Consider the following 14,614-nt stretch of genomic DNA (forward strand, 5'->3'; position numbering starts at 1 on the left):
TTTTACTTGAGGATGTAATGAAGGGAAAGTCTAAGAGCGGTTGGGACAGAACGTATAAATAAAGGGACGGGTATTATAGCCTGCGCTCCTTATCAAACCAGTCTAAAACAAAAACCACCTTGAAGCAGGGGAGTCCAAGATATGGCTGCATTTGAGGACGAGGAGGGCGCTACGCAATACCACTTGGTATTGACCCCCCAGGTCCCCTCGCAAGACGCCCCAGTGCAGGGGATGGGGTAAAAGCACTGGCTTCAAGCAAAGTTAAGGGCGGGAAATAGCTTCTTGGAGAAGTACTGTTCCGAACTACCATGCTGGTCCAGTGGAGGATGTAGTGTACGATGGTCTGATAACAGTAGGGATGACTGCTGCCAAGGAGGTGGACCAGCCTTTAGTTTGAGAAAGCTTCGTCCACAACGCAGAACAAGAAGATTGACGCGTGGCTGAAACGCCATCTCAATCACCATCTCCTTCACCCGAACTCACAAAGAAGTTCAAGACTTTTCGTTTCGAACATTACGCCATAAGTGATGATGCGGCAGTTGGTGGACCTCGGGAGGTGTCGAGTCTAATTGGCGCATTGTGTCTGTAGGGAGCCGCCGCGTTCAAGATCCGTCATGGTCACCACAGGTCGACATTCTGCTTCGAGCTCAAAGTTAGGCTGCATAGCCGATCACACAACCCCGTTGGTGTGTCAGGATCGAGATTACCTCGGATGATTGGCTCGCGGTCGCATAGAGCAGCGTTCAGGAGTGCTCGAGTGTTTGCAACTGATTGTGAGGGGGGGCGCTCGAAAATAGCACCCCTAATCCAGCCCCCAGAAGTGACGTCGCCTGATCGGTCCGTGCCAAAAACAACGAATTAGTATGAATTGTATTAAATAATATTATAGTATGGCATCGTGTAATTAAGTACAAGCTCTTAAATTCTTTATATCTTTATTCTTGCGAGAGATATAATAGTGACTTTCTTATATAAGCTCAGATAGAATTTTTCACGTTCTATAGTTAAAAAACCAAGCCTTGTATATACGAGGTATACACGTGATTAAAGCTGTACTTTATTATTATTATTATTTTACTTTATTAAAGGGTATTATTATATGTATAGCTTTTACTATATATAATAAGCTCATAAAAGCTTTAAGAGTCTAATAATTCTAAGTTTAAAATATTAAATATTTAAACACACGTGACTTTCCCGAAATATTTTTGCCCTCTATATTGTTAAAAATAAATAAAGGTCTGTGTACTTTAACGTTAAATTATATAATACTCACGCCTTTTATAAGAAATATAGTTAATACGTTTTATTCGCAGACTTCTATTCTATAATTGCATAGTAGATTATTACTCATTTGGAGCTGTACTTAAAAAGTTATAATGGGCGCAAAAGGGTGACCGTTTTGTTGTGTTTTGGTCGGACCGACTGTAGTGCATCTTTTCTTAGGCGAGGCTGGATTGCTTAAGGAACCATAATTCGCACACGTCGAGAGTTTGAGAAGCCATAGACTTCCTACAAGTGACATTCCACCAGCATTCAGGAACACCGCATGACCTGATGTAATCTACCTTTTTGCCTCCAACCAATCAGCGATTGTCAGATTGTCAGCCGAAGAATTTTGACTACATTCTACATGGACTTTCCTTATATGTATTTTGATGGCTGTCAGGCTTTCGTCAGTCTGTTTCAGCGGATGACCAAGTGCTAATCATCAGGATTGGCAGACCAACAGCCTCACAACGTTCTCTGCTTCTTTCCGGACGTTTTCCTCCAAGCCTCTGTCCAAAATCGTAAGTACCAGACTTGAAACACGACTCGAATTGTTGAATGCCACAAATCGCCGACACTTAACGTTATAATCAGGTCACTACTATTTCCGTGAGCAGTGTTGACCGCATTTTGCATATCTTCTCCGTTGCTCCCCTCGAATTCGATGCTAAGACGGATTGCCTCATGCTTTTTCTTTGGCTGGCTGAGGGATGACGCGGTCAGTGAGACAGGAGAGCTTCCGAGAAGCAAACGAAAAAGGACATTTGCCATCACGCCTTCGGAAGGGACTTCGATCTCGGGTGGAGAGTTACAGGCATGTTTGTGTGAGGCCAACATGCATCATGCCTAATCTTCCTTGACGAATCGTTCAAGAAGGCGAGATGCAGATGTTTTGTATTCACCGCCTTCAATATCTGATACAACACCGTGTGCCTATCCTCGTTGCGCTACGCGACTGCACCTGTAACGGTCTGGAGAAAAAGGGGGGGAGTTGATGGTCACACGTGACTGATCAATCTCTACCACGTGGCTATTCTGGCCATCCTTCTTTGCCTTCTGAACGGATAGATTGGATCCATTTGAGGCCTGACAGCTGTGACGGACTTCGACCAAGTCGACTCTCACTAAATCCAATCGGGCAGCGACCACTCATTCACGCACACTGTTGAAAAAGATACAGCTATTGCCCTAGTAAAATTATACCCTAAGGGTAGCCCTGTGTTAGTGAGACAGATGCTGCTTTAATACTCTGCTAGGCTGGCACAGATCAATTAATCACGTTTTACAGCAAATTCTAGAGAGCTTTCCAGGATTGCAAAGTCAAATGGTGCGAAACGCATAAAAACACGCGAGAATAAATCTTTTCTAGGGTAATAGCTGTAGGAGAGTTTTGGATATCCAGCGCAGCGGACTAGAGAGCGTACCGTAGGTGGCTATGGTTTCCTCCCGAAGACGTGAGCACCACGAGCGACGTAGGGGCAGGATAGCCTCCGGAGTGAACGCTCACCCTGACCTGTATTTATCGTGAGCATTGAAGTTCTGGTGGGGCAAAATTCCTGATTCCCAGCACCTAAGTGGTCGCTGCCCGATTGGGTTTAGTGAGAGTCGACTTTTGGAGTCGACTTGTTCGAAGTCCTGTGAGGTGGTATTTCCCAATCTTCTAGATACCTCCGAAAAGCCTTAGGCTCTGCGTGAATGCGGATCAGGAGCTAATCTGGATCTAAGATAGAACGGATTGGTACTGGCTGAGGGACTTCCTCACCCCACCTTACGAATTTCAATCCAAGAGTAGCGCTCCGTGTTCTGTAATTATGGGAAACAACACTCTGATAGTTGTAGATACAAACCTACAGAGCAGTTTAGCCATTTGGCTGGGTGTGGATGAATGTAGGAGGAAAACGGAACGGGAGGCCCACTTGTCTGGCCGAAAATTCAAGCCACTTTGTATTACAGGAACTGAAGAGAGTCCTTGATAGAGTTCAAGTTTCAACCCCAGATTCACGCTAAACAGCCGGGGCACGGTCAGCAAGACTCCGGCCCACCCAGGGTAGAAGTCTTTGATGCAAGTAATCAATCTATCCTCCACCTTTTCCCCGCATTTGCGCTAAGGACTCGGCATGGCGGGGTCCGAAGTAAGGCGATGTCCCAGTAAGCTAAGGCTGAAAGTCGACTGCAAAACTAATGCAGAAGAATTGACTGCTGGATTCCCTTGCGAAAGTCTGGTCTCAACTCTTGTCTTCAATTCTCCATGTTCCACTCAGGACTCGAAGAACCAAGAACTTTTCCTGGGTAATTCCCGGGATGTTAATGCTCTGAAACAAGTCGTTTGTGCCTGTACAAGCACGCATTTGAACTTCGTGTCCTTTGACGAAACATTAACCACACGCTGAAGACTTCAGATGTCAAAGAGCTGGATTTGAAAGAGAGTAGTTGTCTCCCAAAGATGCTGGCCAGGGTGTGAAAAAAAAATAAGGTTTGGTTAGTGCCAGAACGGCGTGGCACTAGTTCTAAGCGAGACAGAGTAGTCGAAGTGAACCATCCCGAAACAGGAGCCATAATTTCAGTCTTCGACCTACCAGCTGTTACTTGACTGTACCAGCACTGTGTAATCGTGCAATATGGCCACGAGCACTGTGACTCTCGACAAAGCCTATTTTGAGACTCTGCTGCGAAGGTAAGCACTTCCTCGATCCCTTGTCGAGCCTGTGTCAGTAGTGTTGGAAGTGTCTGAATATGTCTGAGGGCAACAGCTAACATTTTACCCCACAAAAGGGCTCAATTTGTAGGTGCCAGTCTTTTTACAGGAAGCGAGCTGCCTCTAACACTTGTGGCATAGCATACTGGCGGTGTGGATTTTACAACTCCTGTTCACGTTCCTACTGTGACAATTCCAAAAGCCGACCATGATAGCCTCGTAAGTACACTCGGATGTTGGTTCAGGAAACCTGCTAATCCTCCGTTTCAGTTGATCTCTGCTCGACAATATGGTAAGGTCATTTTCAAAAGCAATCCATGGGCTTTAGTGGCATCTCTCCGGTCGGTCTCTGACGCTCCTCCCAGCCAACCTTCGACGGAACCTCTACAGAGGCGGCATTGCTGAAGAAACTCTTACTGTGAGGCCTTCCACTTCTCTCCCTTAAACGTAATTCCATAATCGAATACTGACCTGATCCACCAGATCTTGATCAAGGATGACGGCCCGGCGAACGAGAATGGCGGCACGACAATCCGCTCTGCAGTTGACGAGACATCGGATGGTGGAGCCTTTCTACAACCACAGAGTGCGACGAATATGCAAGCTGCAAGTGGGCAGGACTACACTTTTGGACGGAACTCGAACTATACCCCTCGAAGCGACCTGCGACCAAAGGATACAAATGGCTTTCATACACACTCACAAATAAACGACGACTTTGCATTTATGCCAGAGGGTACCGATGGATTTTATGATGGAGCAAGCGGAAACAATGACTCCCAACCTCGGTTTCAGCGCCAACAATATGATAAATTCGCCAAACGAACTATCCTGCTTGCCAATCTCCCCGAGGGCGTCACCCATACCGATATTGCGGATGTTGTCAGAGGTGGGATGCTGTTGGATATCTACGTTCGCACCCATGATCGTACTGCAAGCGTATCTTTCCTAGAAGAGGCTGCAGCTCATGACTTCTTCCGCCATGTCAAGCGTCATGACCTCTATATACGTGGAAAGAGGGTGCGTACCAACTACTTATTCATACAACAAGTCTTGTGCTAACAGCTTTTAGGTTGAGATCCGTTGGAACGATCGTCAATTCATCTTGCCAGGGCATGTTGCCAACAAGATAGCTATTGGTGCTACCAGAAACTTGGTTATCCAAAATCGTTCTCCAAAGCATACCGAGGACCTCATCCGGGACGATCTCGAGCACATCCACAATCTTGTTGTCATCAAGGTCAGCTTCAGTGGCCAGAATGCTTATATTTCCACCAATTCTGTCCACAATGCTATGTTTGCTCGTACTTGTATGATGAGTCGCGCGTGAGTAACCCTGAAGTGTTGTAAAATTGCCATCCTAACTTTTTGTAGTACCTACAAAGGCTCCAAGATCGAGTGGGACAACGATGAGTGTGCGGCTCCCCTGGACAGGCCTGTGCTAGCCCGCAAGGAGAACCTCCCCGCAAAGAAGAAAGATGCCCCGTTGATGAATCGCTTCCAGCTCCTGAACATGGATGGCGACGACGATTCTGAAGATGGTGAACATGACACCAGTGGCATTTCCTTACCTACTGCCATGACTTCGTCGACTCTCGGCGTCGTTGCTTGAACTATCACCTTGAAAAATCGATTATCGGCTGTTGCTTGACTCAACAAAATACTGTTATTGGCCCCTGTACGGATTACTTTTTAAGCTGTGTCTGTGCTACTTTCCTTGCAGGTCAGACTTTGGACCTTGGAGTTGGTTGGGCGTCTATGGGTCGTGGAAGGAGCCATGTGCTGATACCCCACGCTTGTCCGTCTGTTCTTCATAATACCGAATACCCTAAAATTGCATTTTGCTTCCTGCTGCTGGGAGGGGATATTCTAGGCGACGAGAGGCATTCTCTGTAGATGTTGACATCACCATGAGCAGGGTAGTAGATGGGTCAAAGACATGGAGAGCGTGTTGATAGTGGGGAGACAAACAGAGATGATTTCCAGCTTCTGGACCTTTGCATTTAGTTGTCTGACTGACAGTGATACTGGAGTGGCTCATCATTCCCAACCCATCCTATGCGCCAAGGCCACCCCCTGTAGAAGATCCCCACAGGCGCAAGCCACATTCTGCCCCTGGAGTTGACGCTAATGATAAGATAAAGCTGACGACAACCGTACCGTTGGCCGAGTGAGTGGGTGGACGAACGTTGTTTCAGTCAGAGGTGCCGACAGCCACACCTCGACTCTCCATTCCCTAAATCTTACCTTAATCCATCCACTATCTTCCATCTGCGATGTGACCACGGCCAATTTAGCTGACCACTGCGACGACCTTCAATGCTACCCTCAGATAAATGCGACGACGCTGCGTGTTTCCCACCAGGGCATCGCCACTCACTGGCATCTGAGTCCTTCACAGCCCTGGCTTTCTCCTCCATACCGTTCATCGTAACGTTCCTATCCGTCAGTCTTGTCGTCTTACACAAGCTGTTTCCTGTCGTATCGAGTCTGCAGCAATCGAAAGACGATGAAGACCATTACCTTCCCAGCGATGCCCCTCCCAGTCTTAGGCAGAAGCATGCCGAGCAGGGTGCGAAATCAGGGAGACGGAGAGTTGTGGCGGTCACCTTTTCTGCTACAATAGCTCTAGCGGCAGTACTAGCAGAGTTAATTCTCTGCGAGATATCGAATACATTGAACCCAGCGGCCAGGACGCTTGCTTTGAAAGCCACTGTCCCGACTTTACTCTTCTCACTGGTTGTCCTTATACCATTTCTCGAATTACAGTCTATTGTCTCTAGCTCAGGGTGGTCATTTCGGAGAACAGAACAAGGAAGACTACCGAAAACAGCGTGGTTGTTACAGACATGCGGCTTTACGATCTGGTTGATGGGATTTTGGTGGCTAGGAAAAGGGATTCCTGGGACATACATACACAGGATGGCTTCTCAGCCTGGTAAAGGGCTCAGTGAAGCATGTCTGGAACGAGTTGGAATAATTGGGATCTCTCTGATGGCTCTACTCTCCGGATTCGCTGCTGTTTCAGCTCCCTGGCAGACCTTTGGGGCAAAGCCTCGACCGGTCAGCGAAGCAGACGTTGTTCGGAAACAAGCAGGCCTTGATGCCACGAACGATATGCTTGCTGCAAAACGCAGCCGTCTCCGCGCTCTCCAGCGTAAAGTAAAGGAAGCCCCCTCGGAAGGCTTCATGACCAAAGTAATCGACACAATCCGCGGCAGCGCAGATACCCAAGAGCTGCGCTCCCTCGAACTCGAAATCTCCGGCCTAAACTCCATGGCCATCAACCTCTCGACCTCTCTATCTCTCCTGCAGAATCGCCTTGCATCAAGCCAACGCGCCTCCTCGCCCGTAGGGAAACTAATTCTCACACCCTCTTCCTACGCCTTCTCCCTCTACTGCGTCTACCGCGTCCTTTCCACCACGCTCACCACCGCCCGCCGCGCAGCCTCTCAATCTGCAGATCCAAGTCTCACATCCTCGAACACAGACCCTATAAACCGAATCCTGTCTTTGCTTGCAAAACATGTGGATCCAACTATGGACCAACTGGCGTGGAGTCGACAGATCTCATTCCTGTTGTCGGGAATTATATTGTTGGCATCCTTCAACAGCGTCCTCCAGACGTTTCACATGCTAACCAAACTCCTCCCCTCGCTGCTCTACCAAGCACAAGCCAACCTCGCTCTCCTCATCGCGCAAATATCCGCTACATACGTTATCTCCTCCGCCCTTTTACTTCGCAGCAATTTGCCGAGCGAAATGAAGAGTGTAGTTAGTGAAGCGCTCGGAAGCCCCCTGGAACCAGGGTTCGTGGAACGTTGGTTCGATGGCTGGTTCTTGCTTGCTAGTCTGGGAACGGCGGTCGGCATTTGGATTGGGAGGAACTTGGTGGGGAATGGGGATTGGGATGATTGGGATTTCGAGGGGGATGTGGAGATGGGGCAGAAGAGGTCTTAAAATTCTCGCAAGACTTGAAGACCTTGATGCGCTCATTTGCTAAGCCTTTGCGATGGCAGGCAGGATGGAGTTCATAGGAACGGGGTCATACAAATTCGAATGGGGGTACGGTGCATAGGAGGCGTTTGGATTGTTCTTTCGGTGACGTCGACTCGGTGGGGAAAACATGTGTTGGATAGACAGCTGGCATGATTAAGTCTGTACTCAAAACTACTTCTTGCTCTTTCGCAGACTCGCAAAGTTGCGAGGTCATTTGCTCATACGCTCTTGTCATATGTAGTCAGAGTTTTAACTCATTGTTCCAACAATGAAGTACATTCAAAGCACCACAAGCTCCCCTTGTTGTCCAAGATATTTGTTTCCGCTTCGCATCTACTTCTTGGCTCGGAACCAATCCGCTGACGAAAGCGAAACCAAATGCCAATGGTGGGGGTCAAATATGAAATCCAGCAAGTGCTGCGGGGCAACGAGCAGACCGAGTTGTGCCCGATACCATACTTAAGAGCCAAGGCGATGATCGTGGTAACGACGCAGAAGATGCAAGGATCCTTCAAGCCACATTCCCCTCGTCAATCAAGCCCATTTATCCAGTTGTGCGTTGTCCATTTGCCAGCCTTGTCATAATCGCTCATATAGAGGAACATGATTGGGCACCCAATTCTGCACAGGCAAAGGCTGTAGCGCAGCTGTGGGCGGTGCAGTCCTTCTCTCTTCGGGTTTGATTCAATTGAATTCCTGGGGTCCCCAAGTCTGGGGAAGACCCGCCCCCACTGATAACGATTCAAGGACTCAACAAAGGAATTCATTCGCTGTCCCAAGAGCAGTTCCGGAGTGGCGGAGGCAAGATCTACATTCGCACGAAACCAGTGGCGAATTGGCTTAATGTGCAATGTTTGGAAGGAGCAAACCCGAGATTGGATACTCCACTCACGGTGCTCGACTGGCTGGAAGGCCCTTCCATATACTTCACCACCACCGACAACCTTCTGTCAGGAATAGACCACATGCCCGTCAACGATACATGGAAATACTCGACCCTCCGTGACCAAAAGATACCCACGCACCCACAGTCTCAACTCGCGTCCGTAACCTGGTTCAACGGGACGTTGTCCTGGTTTTATTATTAAGATGTCAATAGCCAGCTGAGGGAGTTTGGGCTCGATGAATATCGAGATGTGGTGTGGAGGATGGAAGTCTCGGACCTCTTGGACAGGCGCTTTCTGGGACGGAAATAGGCGCGAGTAGGTGCTGCAGGGAGATGGAAGTCACTTGACCAGGATCGCGGCTTTTGACTCCGAAGAACTGTCGTAGATTTACTGTGAAGATGAGTCATATTCTTGAGATTTCAGCAGCGGATGTGGCGGCGAAGAATTAGTCGACTTTTGATGTCACTTCTGCTTAATTTTAGGCCATTGCGATGGTGTTGCGGAGTTTCTTTCTTGTGATTAATGACTTCCATTCAGAGTTTATACCAAGGTAATGCTCATGGCGGGACGAGAAACGTTAGGGTTCCGACGTAAGTAATGGCCATGGCTTTTTATTTCGTCTCATGTTGGTGGCAAGAGCGATCACTGCGCGCGAGGTTGCTGAAACGCTCAAAAACTACTGGGCTGATGATATTTGGAGGAAAGAGGAGCAGCGGTTTAACGGTGACGCAAGTGGATTTCCATCCTATGGCAAGCCGAATGTGTTTCTGGGCGTTGAGAGCACGGATGACATCGAGAAGTCCCGCTGGCACGAGCGAGAGTCGAAGGACGTTAAAGAGGATGCAAGCTCGATCCAAGATCGGCCCAATTGCTGGATGAGGTTTTTCTTGCGACCAGATAAGAAACATCGGTATATTGGCTCGCAACGTTCCACGATCTTTGGGCCTGGCGCTGGCAAGACTACGAGACGGCATTGGCACTTTGATGAGCATAGAGTGGCGGACGTGGAGGAAGAATTGAGTGGCCAGGAAAGTCTGTGAGTAGAGACAGGGCGATCACTGTCAAGCAATACTTTTTCCCCTGTGCGCAATATTCATCTCGAAGTTGTAAGGAGTCAAATGAAAACACTCAAGCAATAACAACAGTATCTCAAGGCAATATTATATTCAATCATATTCACCTCAAGTCAAGTCAATCGAGGAACATCAAACGAAAGTGAGAAAGATCTTTTATTTCATCCATGGTATCGTCACGAACAGTCCGCCCCCCCAAGCACAAACAACTCCTCGTCCTCATCCTCCTCCTCCCATTCATCCGGTCTCCTCCCCAGAACCTCTCTCCACTCCCTCTCCAATTTCGTCAGTTTTCTGAATCTCCCCCTCCCATCCCTCACCTGAACTCTCCAGCCGTGGTTGGCTGCGGCGGATGATCGCCGTGGTAGGCGTGGGTGTTTCCGGCACTGCGAGAGAGAGAGGCAGTGCGAGGCGCCGTTGGGGAGTGGGTGGTGCTCGTCTAGAAGGCGGATAGTTGCTCTGGTTGTTGTTAGCTAGTGTTTGAAGGATTTTCCGATGACAAGGGAGGAGACTGACCTTGTTCTCTTCCTCGCAAGAAGAGTCCGAGTCTTCGTTCGTGTTCGTGCCATGTTGGCAGTTGTTTGGATGAAAGGTTGTTGCTTGGTAGTGGTGGGAATCGAACCCGAGAGAAGTGTGTGATGTGTGAAGGCTTTGGAAGACGTCGAGCCGTATGTTGCTGAGGAAGGAAGGAAAGAGGGAGAAGGCTGGGTGGAAGAAAGCATTATATAGAAATTTGTGGTGTTGTATATTGTGATGAAAAACAATAAAGTTGTTCTCAATTGTGGTTGTTCTCGAAATTGAAGGCATTCTTGGGTCAATAGGGGCGTCTGAGGACAATAGGGGTGTAAGCGAGGGGATGAAAGCGACAAACATGTTTGACAACTATGCAAACCGTTGAAGACTCGTGCTTTTGTCTGGGACTAATCCTTCGATCGAGGTGTTATCAGTTTTTGGATGAGAGCTGTTGCGGGATTTTGATAGGGAATGATGCACTTCCACCGGACCGCCAATCTTTCGTCTGATGTGCTGGATCGATTCCTTGTCTGTGTATGGCAAGTTATTGTCTTCTGGGGTTATAGCAAACTGCAGGATAGTGGCGACTTGCAGCTACTCACATGAAAAGAGTGTGTGTTATACTGAGGCTCTGTAGCAAAACGAGTCACGGGGCAACAACTGGATGGAAAAGGGGCATGGAGTCACGTGCCGGGTGATAAATTCATCCCGTCTCCTAAGAGACACCAATGTTCCGAGTGCAGAAATCTTAGCATCTTGGTATACTCTACTTGGCAGTGAAAAAAGACGTAGGTTCTCTCGAGCTGCTGCCATATCTGTTTGAACCTAACGTTTAAAGCCGAGATGGTGCCTTAGTCCTTCGGCCAGCATACACAGTGATGCCGGCATGATCACTTGGACGAGCATCTGAATCATTTCTCTACAAACCAATCATCCGTAAACTCCCATCGAGATTTGTCTGGACTCTGATCAAGCCAAATCGGGAAGTTACCCCTTTAACTCTACGCACGTGATACTCGGATGTCGCTTCCCAAAACACCGACATTACAGAGTATCCGCGGCCATTTCTGTTCCTCCTTCCTCCGCTGCGTCTCCACATGTGCAGGTACAAAATCGAATTCACGAACTCTCCCGATTTCGCTCCAGGGTCACAAGCACAATACTCGCCCGACTGCAGAGCCTCGGGGCCGAACAACCCCTTTTCCCTCCGTTCACAAATCAGCACGCTCGGAGGAAAAATTACCGCAGTCATCAGCCAGACGGAGCGGCATCTTCGAACGAAGCAGCTGATTAGCAGGTTTAAGTTTGCATCGTCCCCTTTATGAACCATCTCGACCACCTCGGCGCCTCCTTTCTCCAGGTAGGCAAGAAGTCGGAAGGAGTGATGCTTTTGAGGCGTCGTTAGCTCCGGCAACGATAAGCCTGCCAAGATGCAATTCACCGCAACCGGCGGAGTTAAACAAGATACCAACAGGCTTTATTCCTCAACTTTGGCAGCATCTGATACACCAGGAGAAAGTTTGTCCCGCCGCCGTGGCTCATTGGTCAACCTCTCTTCCATGGCTCTCCCAGACGTCTGCTGGTGAGTACAGTAGTAGCGACGTACAAATCTACCTTCTTTAGCATGCTACACGAGGACGCCCCTCATTACTTGTGTCCGAACGGTAAGGCCGTCAGCAACGGAGAGTTTTCATGCAGATGTGGCTGGAACAGCACCCTTGAGTCTCGGAGTCTAACAGTTTTCCAAAGTCCGGGACTGCATCCAGGACTGCACCTAGTTAGTCATTGCAGGGCGCTAGAAAGGTCTCAGAACCCTAACTAATCTGCCAAGATTTCCCTTGCACAGGCTGATATCATTTCGTCAGCCTTATATGTTCCATTGCCAGCCTCGTTCACGACATCCGGTCTTCACTTGCTTCTGATCTACTACAGACTATGGCGTTCCAAAGTTTCATGCCCTTCAATTTCGTTCTCGATCAGCCTGATTTACCTCCTCCGATACCCAATCCCCAAGTTTTGTGGGAGAACAAGGCTACACTCACTCGACGCCGGGATACATACCCCTTCATCGACCCCTACCGCTTCAAGAACAATTTAAGGGAGAAGGTTGCCGTAGTGACACTTGCCCACCGCGGCATTGGCAAAGCCACAGCAATTGCATTCGCCCAAGCTGGTGCCTCAGTTTGCTGTATTGGTCCCACTGCCCAATCCCTCGAGCCGGTTCTACGGGAAATCAAAGAGAAATTCAACACGCCAACCCTCGCCTTAACCGCCAACCTCGTGGAACCTAATGCGCCCAGTCACGTTGTCATATTGGTCGAGAAGTATCTCGGCCCTATCGACTTCCTCATCAACATCTCAGGGGCTGCCTACTTCCGCTCCTTTACCCGCGAACAAAGCATAATGCAAGACTTCTGGCCCTCCATCGAGCAAAGCTTGCGTGCCCCCATCGCCCTTACGCATGCCGTACTGCCGTCAATGATCGCCCGGAAAACAGGAACCATCATCTCTACCACCTCTTTACCTGCCATTCTGCCCTTCCCATTCGCATCGTGCCAAGGTGTCGCTCAAACCGCGCTCCTAAAATTCCACCAGCATCTCGATCTAGAAACCCGCTCGAAAGGCATTTTCTCCTACGCGGTAAATCCCGGCCCGATACCGAGCTATATCCACGATCCGGATAAGAAGTTCAGCGAGGATCCGCATGGCGGTTCGATAGAACCGGGCTGGCAGATGCAGCTGGCGAACAAGGCGAGTGAGATGGAGTGGGCGAGTGTCGGATTGGCAAGTGGGACATTCATTGCTCTGTGCGCCGAACCGAGGGCGAGGTGCCTGAGTGGGCTGTATGTTAATGCTGAGCGTGATTTGGGGGAGGTTATTGGGGAGATGGAGCATGATCGGTCGAGGGTGGAGAGGGAGAGGATGTATGTGTTGAAGGTTGACGAATTCTGAATTCCGAGGTACGAGGGTTAGCGAGAATAGGAGGATCTGGGTGCTTTAGGCGTTCATGTTGGCGCTGTAGTTAGGGATCGAGGGGCAAATGAAGAGTATGTACTTCCAGAGAATACCCAAGGCCGAGGAAGAGAGGAGATTGAGGTATACTAGACCGCAGCGGTAATCTCCATTCAAGAAGAGGGGATGTTTGTTCAAGAATTCTCGAAAACTTTCTGTTGAGATTTTATTACACTCTACGAGTAGCCCTGAAATCTGACAGTCTTAGCACTCAAACCTATTACGAAGATGCCGCTGCATGTTGCTATATTGTGGGCGCGTCTTTCCTATCAAACCCCGCTAAAAGACGAATCAAAAAAGAGTTGGAAGTGGCCCAAACGAAGGGAGGAACACTATTGAACTGGGATCGATTTATCGGTGGAAAATCGATATATTGGAGATTGACAATCTGTAGAATGACTAGTTTTGACTAGATACAGGAGAGTGATACCATAAAAAACAGAGGGAATGGGTTCCCTAGCTATATTCCTGATTTCCACCCCACCATGTGATTTACCCCGCACTTACTTGGTGGTGGGAACGATTTACCAATCTGATTCCTGAACGCACGTTTAAGGAACGTAATCGAATGGCGATACTAATAAACGATTGGTGTGTTCGTACGTAAGTAATACCCAATAATCGGACGAACTGAATTAGTGGTTGAACCTGGAGTGGAAGGAAAGGATGCTAGCCAAGCTAGCTAGTTCAATAAACACCCAGCAGACACCAGCTTTGACAGCTGAACTTCGTCGGCTTATAAAGCTTTAGACGAACTCGGGGTCACTTTTGAACCCTGAGAGGCCAGCTCATTGTCTCTTTGGACGGATTTCGTCATCTCTAGTTGTTATAAAGCGAGGCTCTTAGGCACGATTTACAGCGCATGAGTCGATGCGGAAGAGTGCATTGGGACGAACCTTGCTGATTAATTCTGCCGACCCCTTTAGTTACAAGAGGATTGGAATATATAAACAATTCTTTGTCGATGAGTTTGAGAAATTGATTCGTTAGGATGCTCTCGCGTTTACAATGCAATCACAGAAGACACGTCCTGTCCGGCGATTCGGTTCTCAAAAGTATAAGAACGAAGGTCCTCAAATGAATGATTTACCAATGAGCACTTTATAATAAATTAAGAAGGAACAGCTGTTGATATTGAGCACGAGTATATAAACAGGATAGCCACA

General features: G+C 48.5%; 4 protein-coding genes across 4 annotated transcripts; all 4 read left to right on the forward strand.

The window, feature by feature from the left end:
- Window positions 1–3,843: 3,843 nt before the first annotated feature.
- K444DRAFT_608587 (uncharacterized protein) lies at window positions 3,844–5,959 on the forward strand. The gene is made up of 8 exons (XM_024879414.1): window positions 3,844–3,943; window positions 4,042–4,051; window positions 4,106–4,183; window positions 4,235–4,256; window positions 4,330–4,382; window positions 4,448–4,984; window positions 5,037–5,290; window positions 5,339–5,959. Exons 1-8 carry the CDS (start codon window positions 3,888–3,890, stop codon window positions 5,574–5,576), a joined length of 1,248 nt encoding a protein of 415 aa, XP_024741811.1. The 5' UTR covers window positions 3,844–3,887; the 3' UTR covers window positions 5,577–5,959.
- Window positions 5,960–6,283: 324 nt separating this feature from the next.
- K444DRAFT_519659 (uncharacterized protein) lies at window positions 6,284–7,924 on the forward strand (the record flags this gene model as incomplete). The annotated part of the gene is made up of 1 exon (XM_024873974.1): window positions 6,284–7,924. The coding sequence occupies one exon, from the start codon at window positions 6,284–6,286 to the stop codon at window positions 7,922–7,924; it is 1,641 nt and encodes a 546-aa protein (XP_024741812.1).
- A 154-nt stretch (window positions 7,925–8,078) lies between these two features.
- Window positions 8,079–8,460, forward strand: K444DRAFT_208789 (uncharacterized protein). Its single transcript, XM_024871064.1, has one exon. The coding sequence runs from the start codon at window positions 8,232–8,234 to the stop codon at window positions 8,424–8,426; it is 195 nt and encodes a 64-aa protein (XP_024741813.1). The 5' UTR covers window positions 8,079–8,231; the 3' UTR covers window positions 8,427–8,460.
- Window positions 8,461–12,271: 3,811 nt separating this feature from the next.
- Window positions 12,272–13,851, forward strand: K444DRAFT_608590 (NAD(P)-binding protein). The gene has a single exon (XM_024879415.1). It carries the CDS (start codon window positions 12,372–12,374, stop codon window positions 13,386–13,388), a length of 1,017 nt encoding a protein of 338 aa, XP_024741814.1. The 5' UTR covers window positions 12,272–12,371; the 3' UTR covers window positions 13,389–13,851.
- The last annotated feature ends 763 nt before the right edge of the window (window positions 13,852–14,614 follow it).

This window comes from Hyaloscypha bicolor (genome assembly GCF_002865645.1).
Source record: "Hyaloscypha bicolor E unplaced genomic scaffold K444scaffold_17, whole genome shotgun sequence".
NCBI classification, from domain to species: Eukaryota; Fungi; Ascomycota; class Leotiomycetes; order Helotiales; family Hyaloscyphaceae; genus Hyaloscypha; species Hyaloscypha bicolor.

Excerpts from the sequence above, each read along its gene's own strand:
- K444DRAFT_608587 (XM_024879414.1), top strand. The coding sequence starts at position 3,888 with ATGGCCACGAGCACTGTGACTCTCGACAAAGCCTATTTTGAGACTCTG. Across the intron at positions 4,383-4,447 it reads TTGCTGAAGAAACTCTTACT|ATCTTGATCAAGGATGACGG; the intron begins GTGAGGCCTTCC and ends CTGATCCACCAG. Across the intron at positions 4,985-5,036 it reads TCTATATACGTGGAAAGAGG|GTTGAGATCCGTTGGAACGA; the intron begins GTGCGTACCAAC and ends AACAGCTTTTAG.
- K444DRAFT_208789 (XM_024871064.1), top strand. The coding sequence starts at position 8,232 with ATGAAGTACATTCAAAGCACCACAAGCTCCCCTTGTTGTCCAAGATAT.
- K444DRAFT_608590 (XM_024879415.1), top strand. The coding sequence starts at position 12,372 with ATGGCGTTCCAAAGTTTCATGCCCTTCAATTTCGTTCTCGATCAGCCT.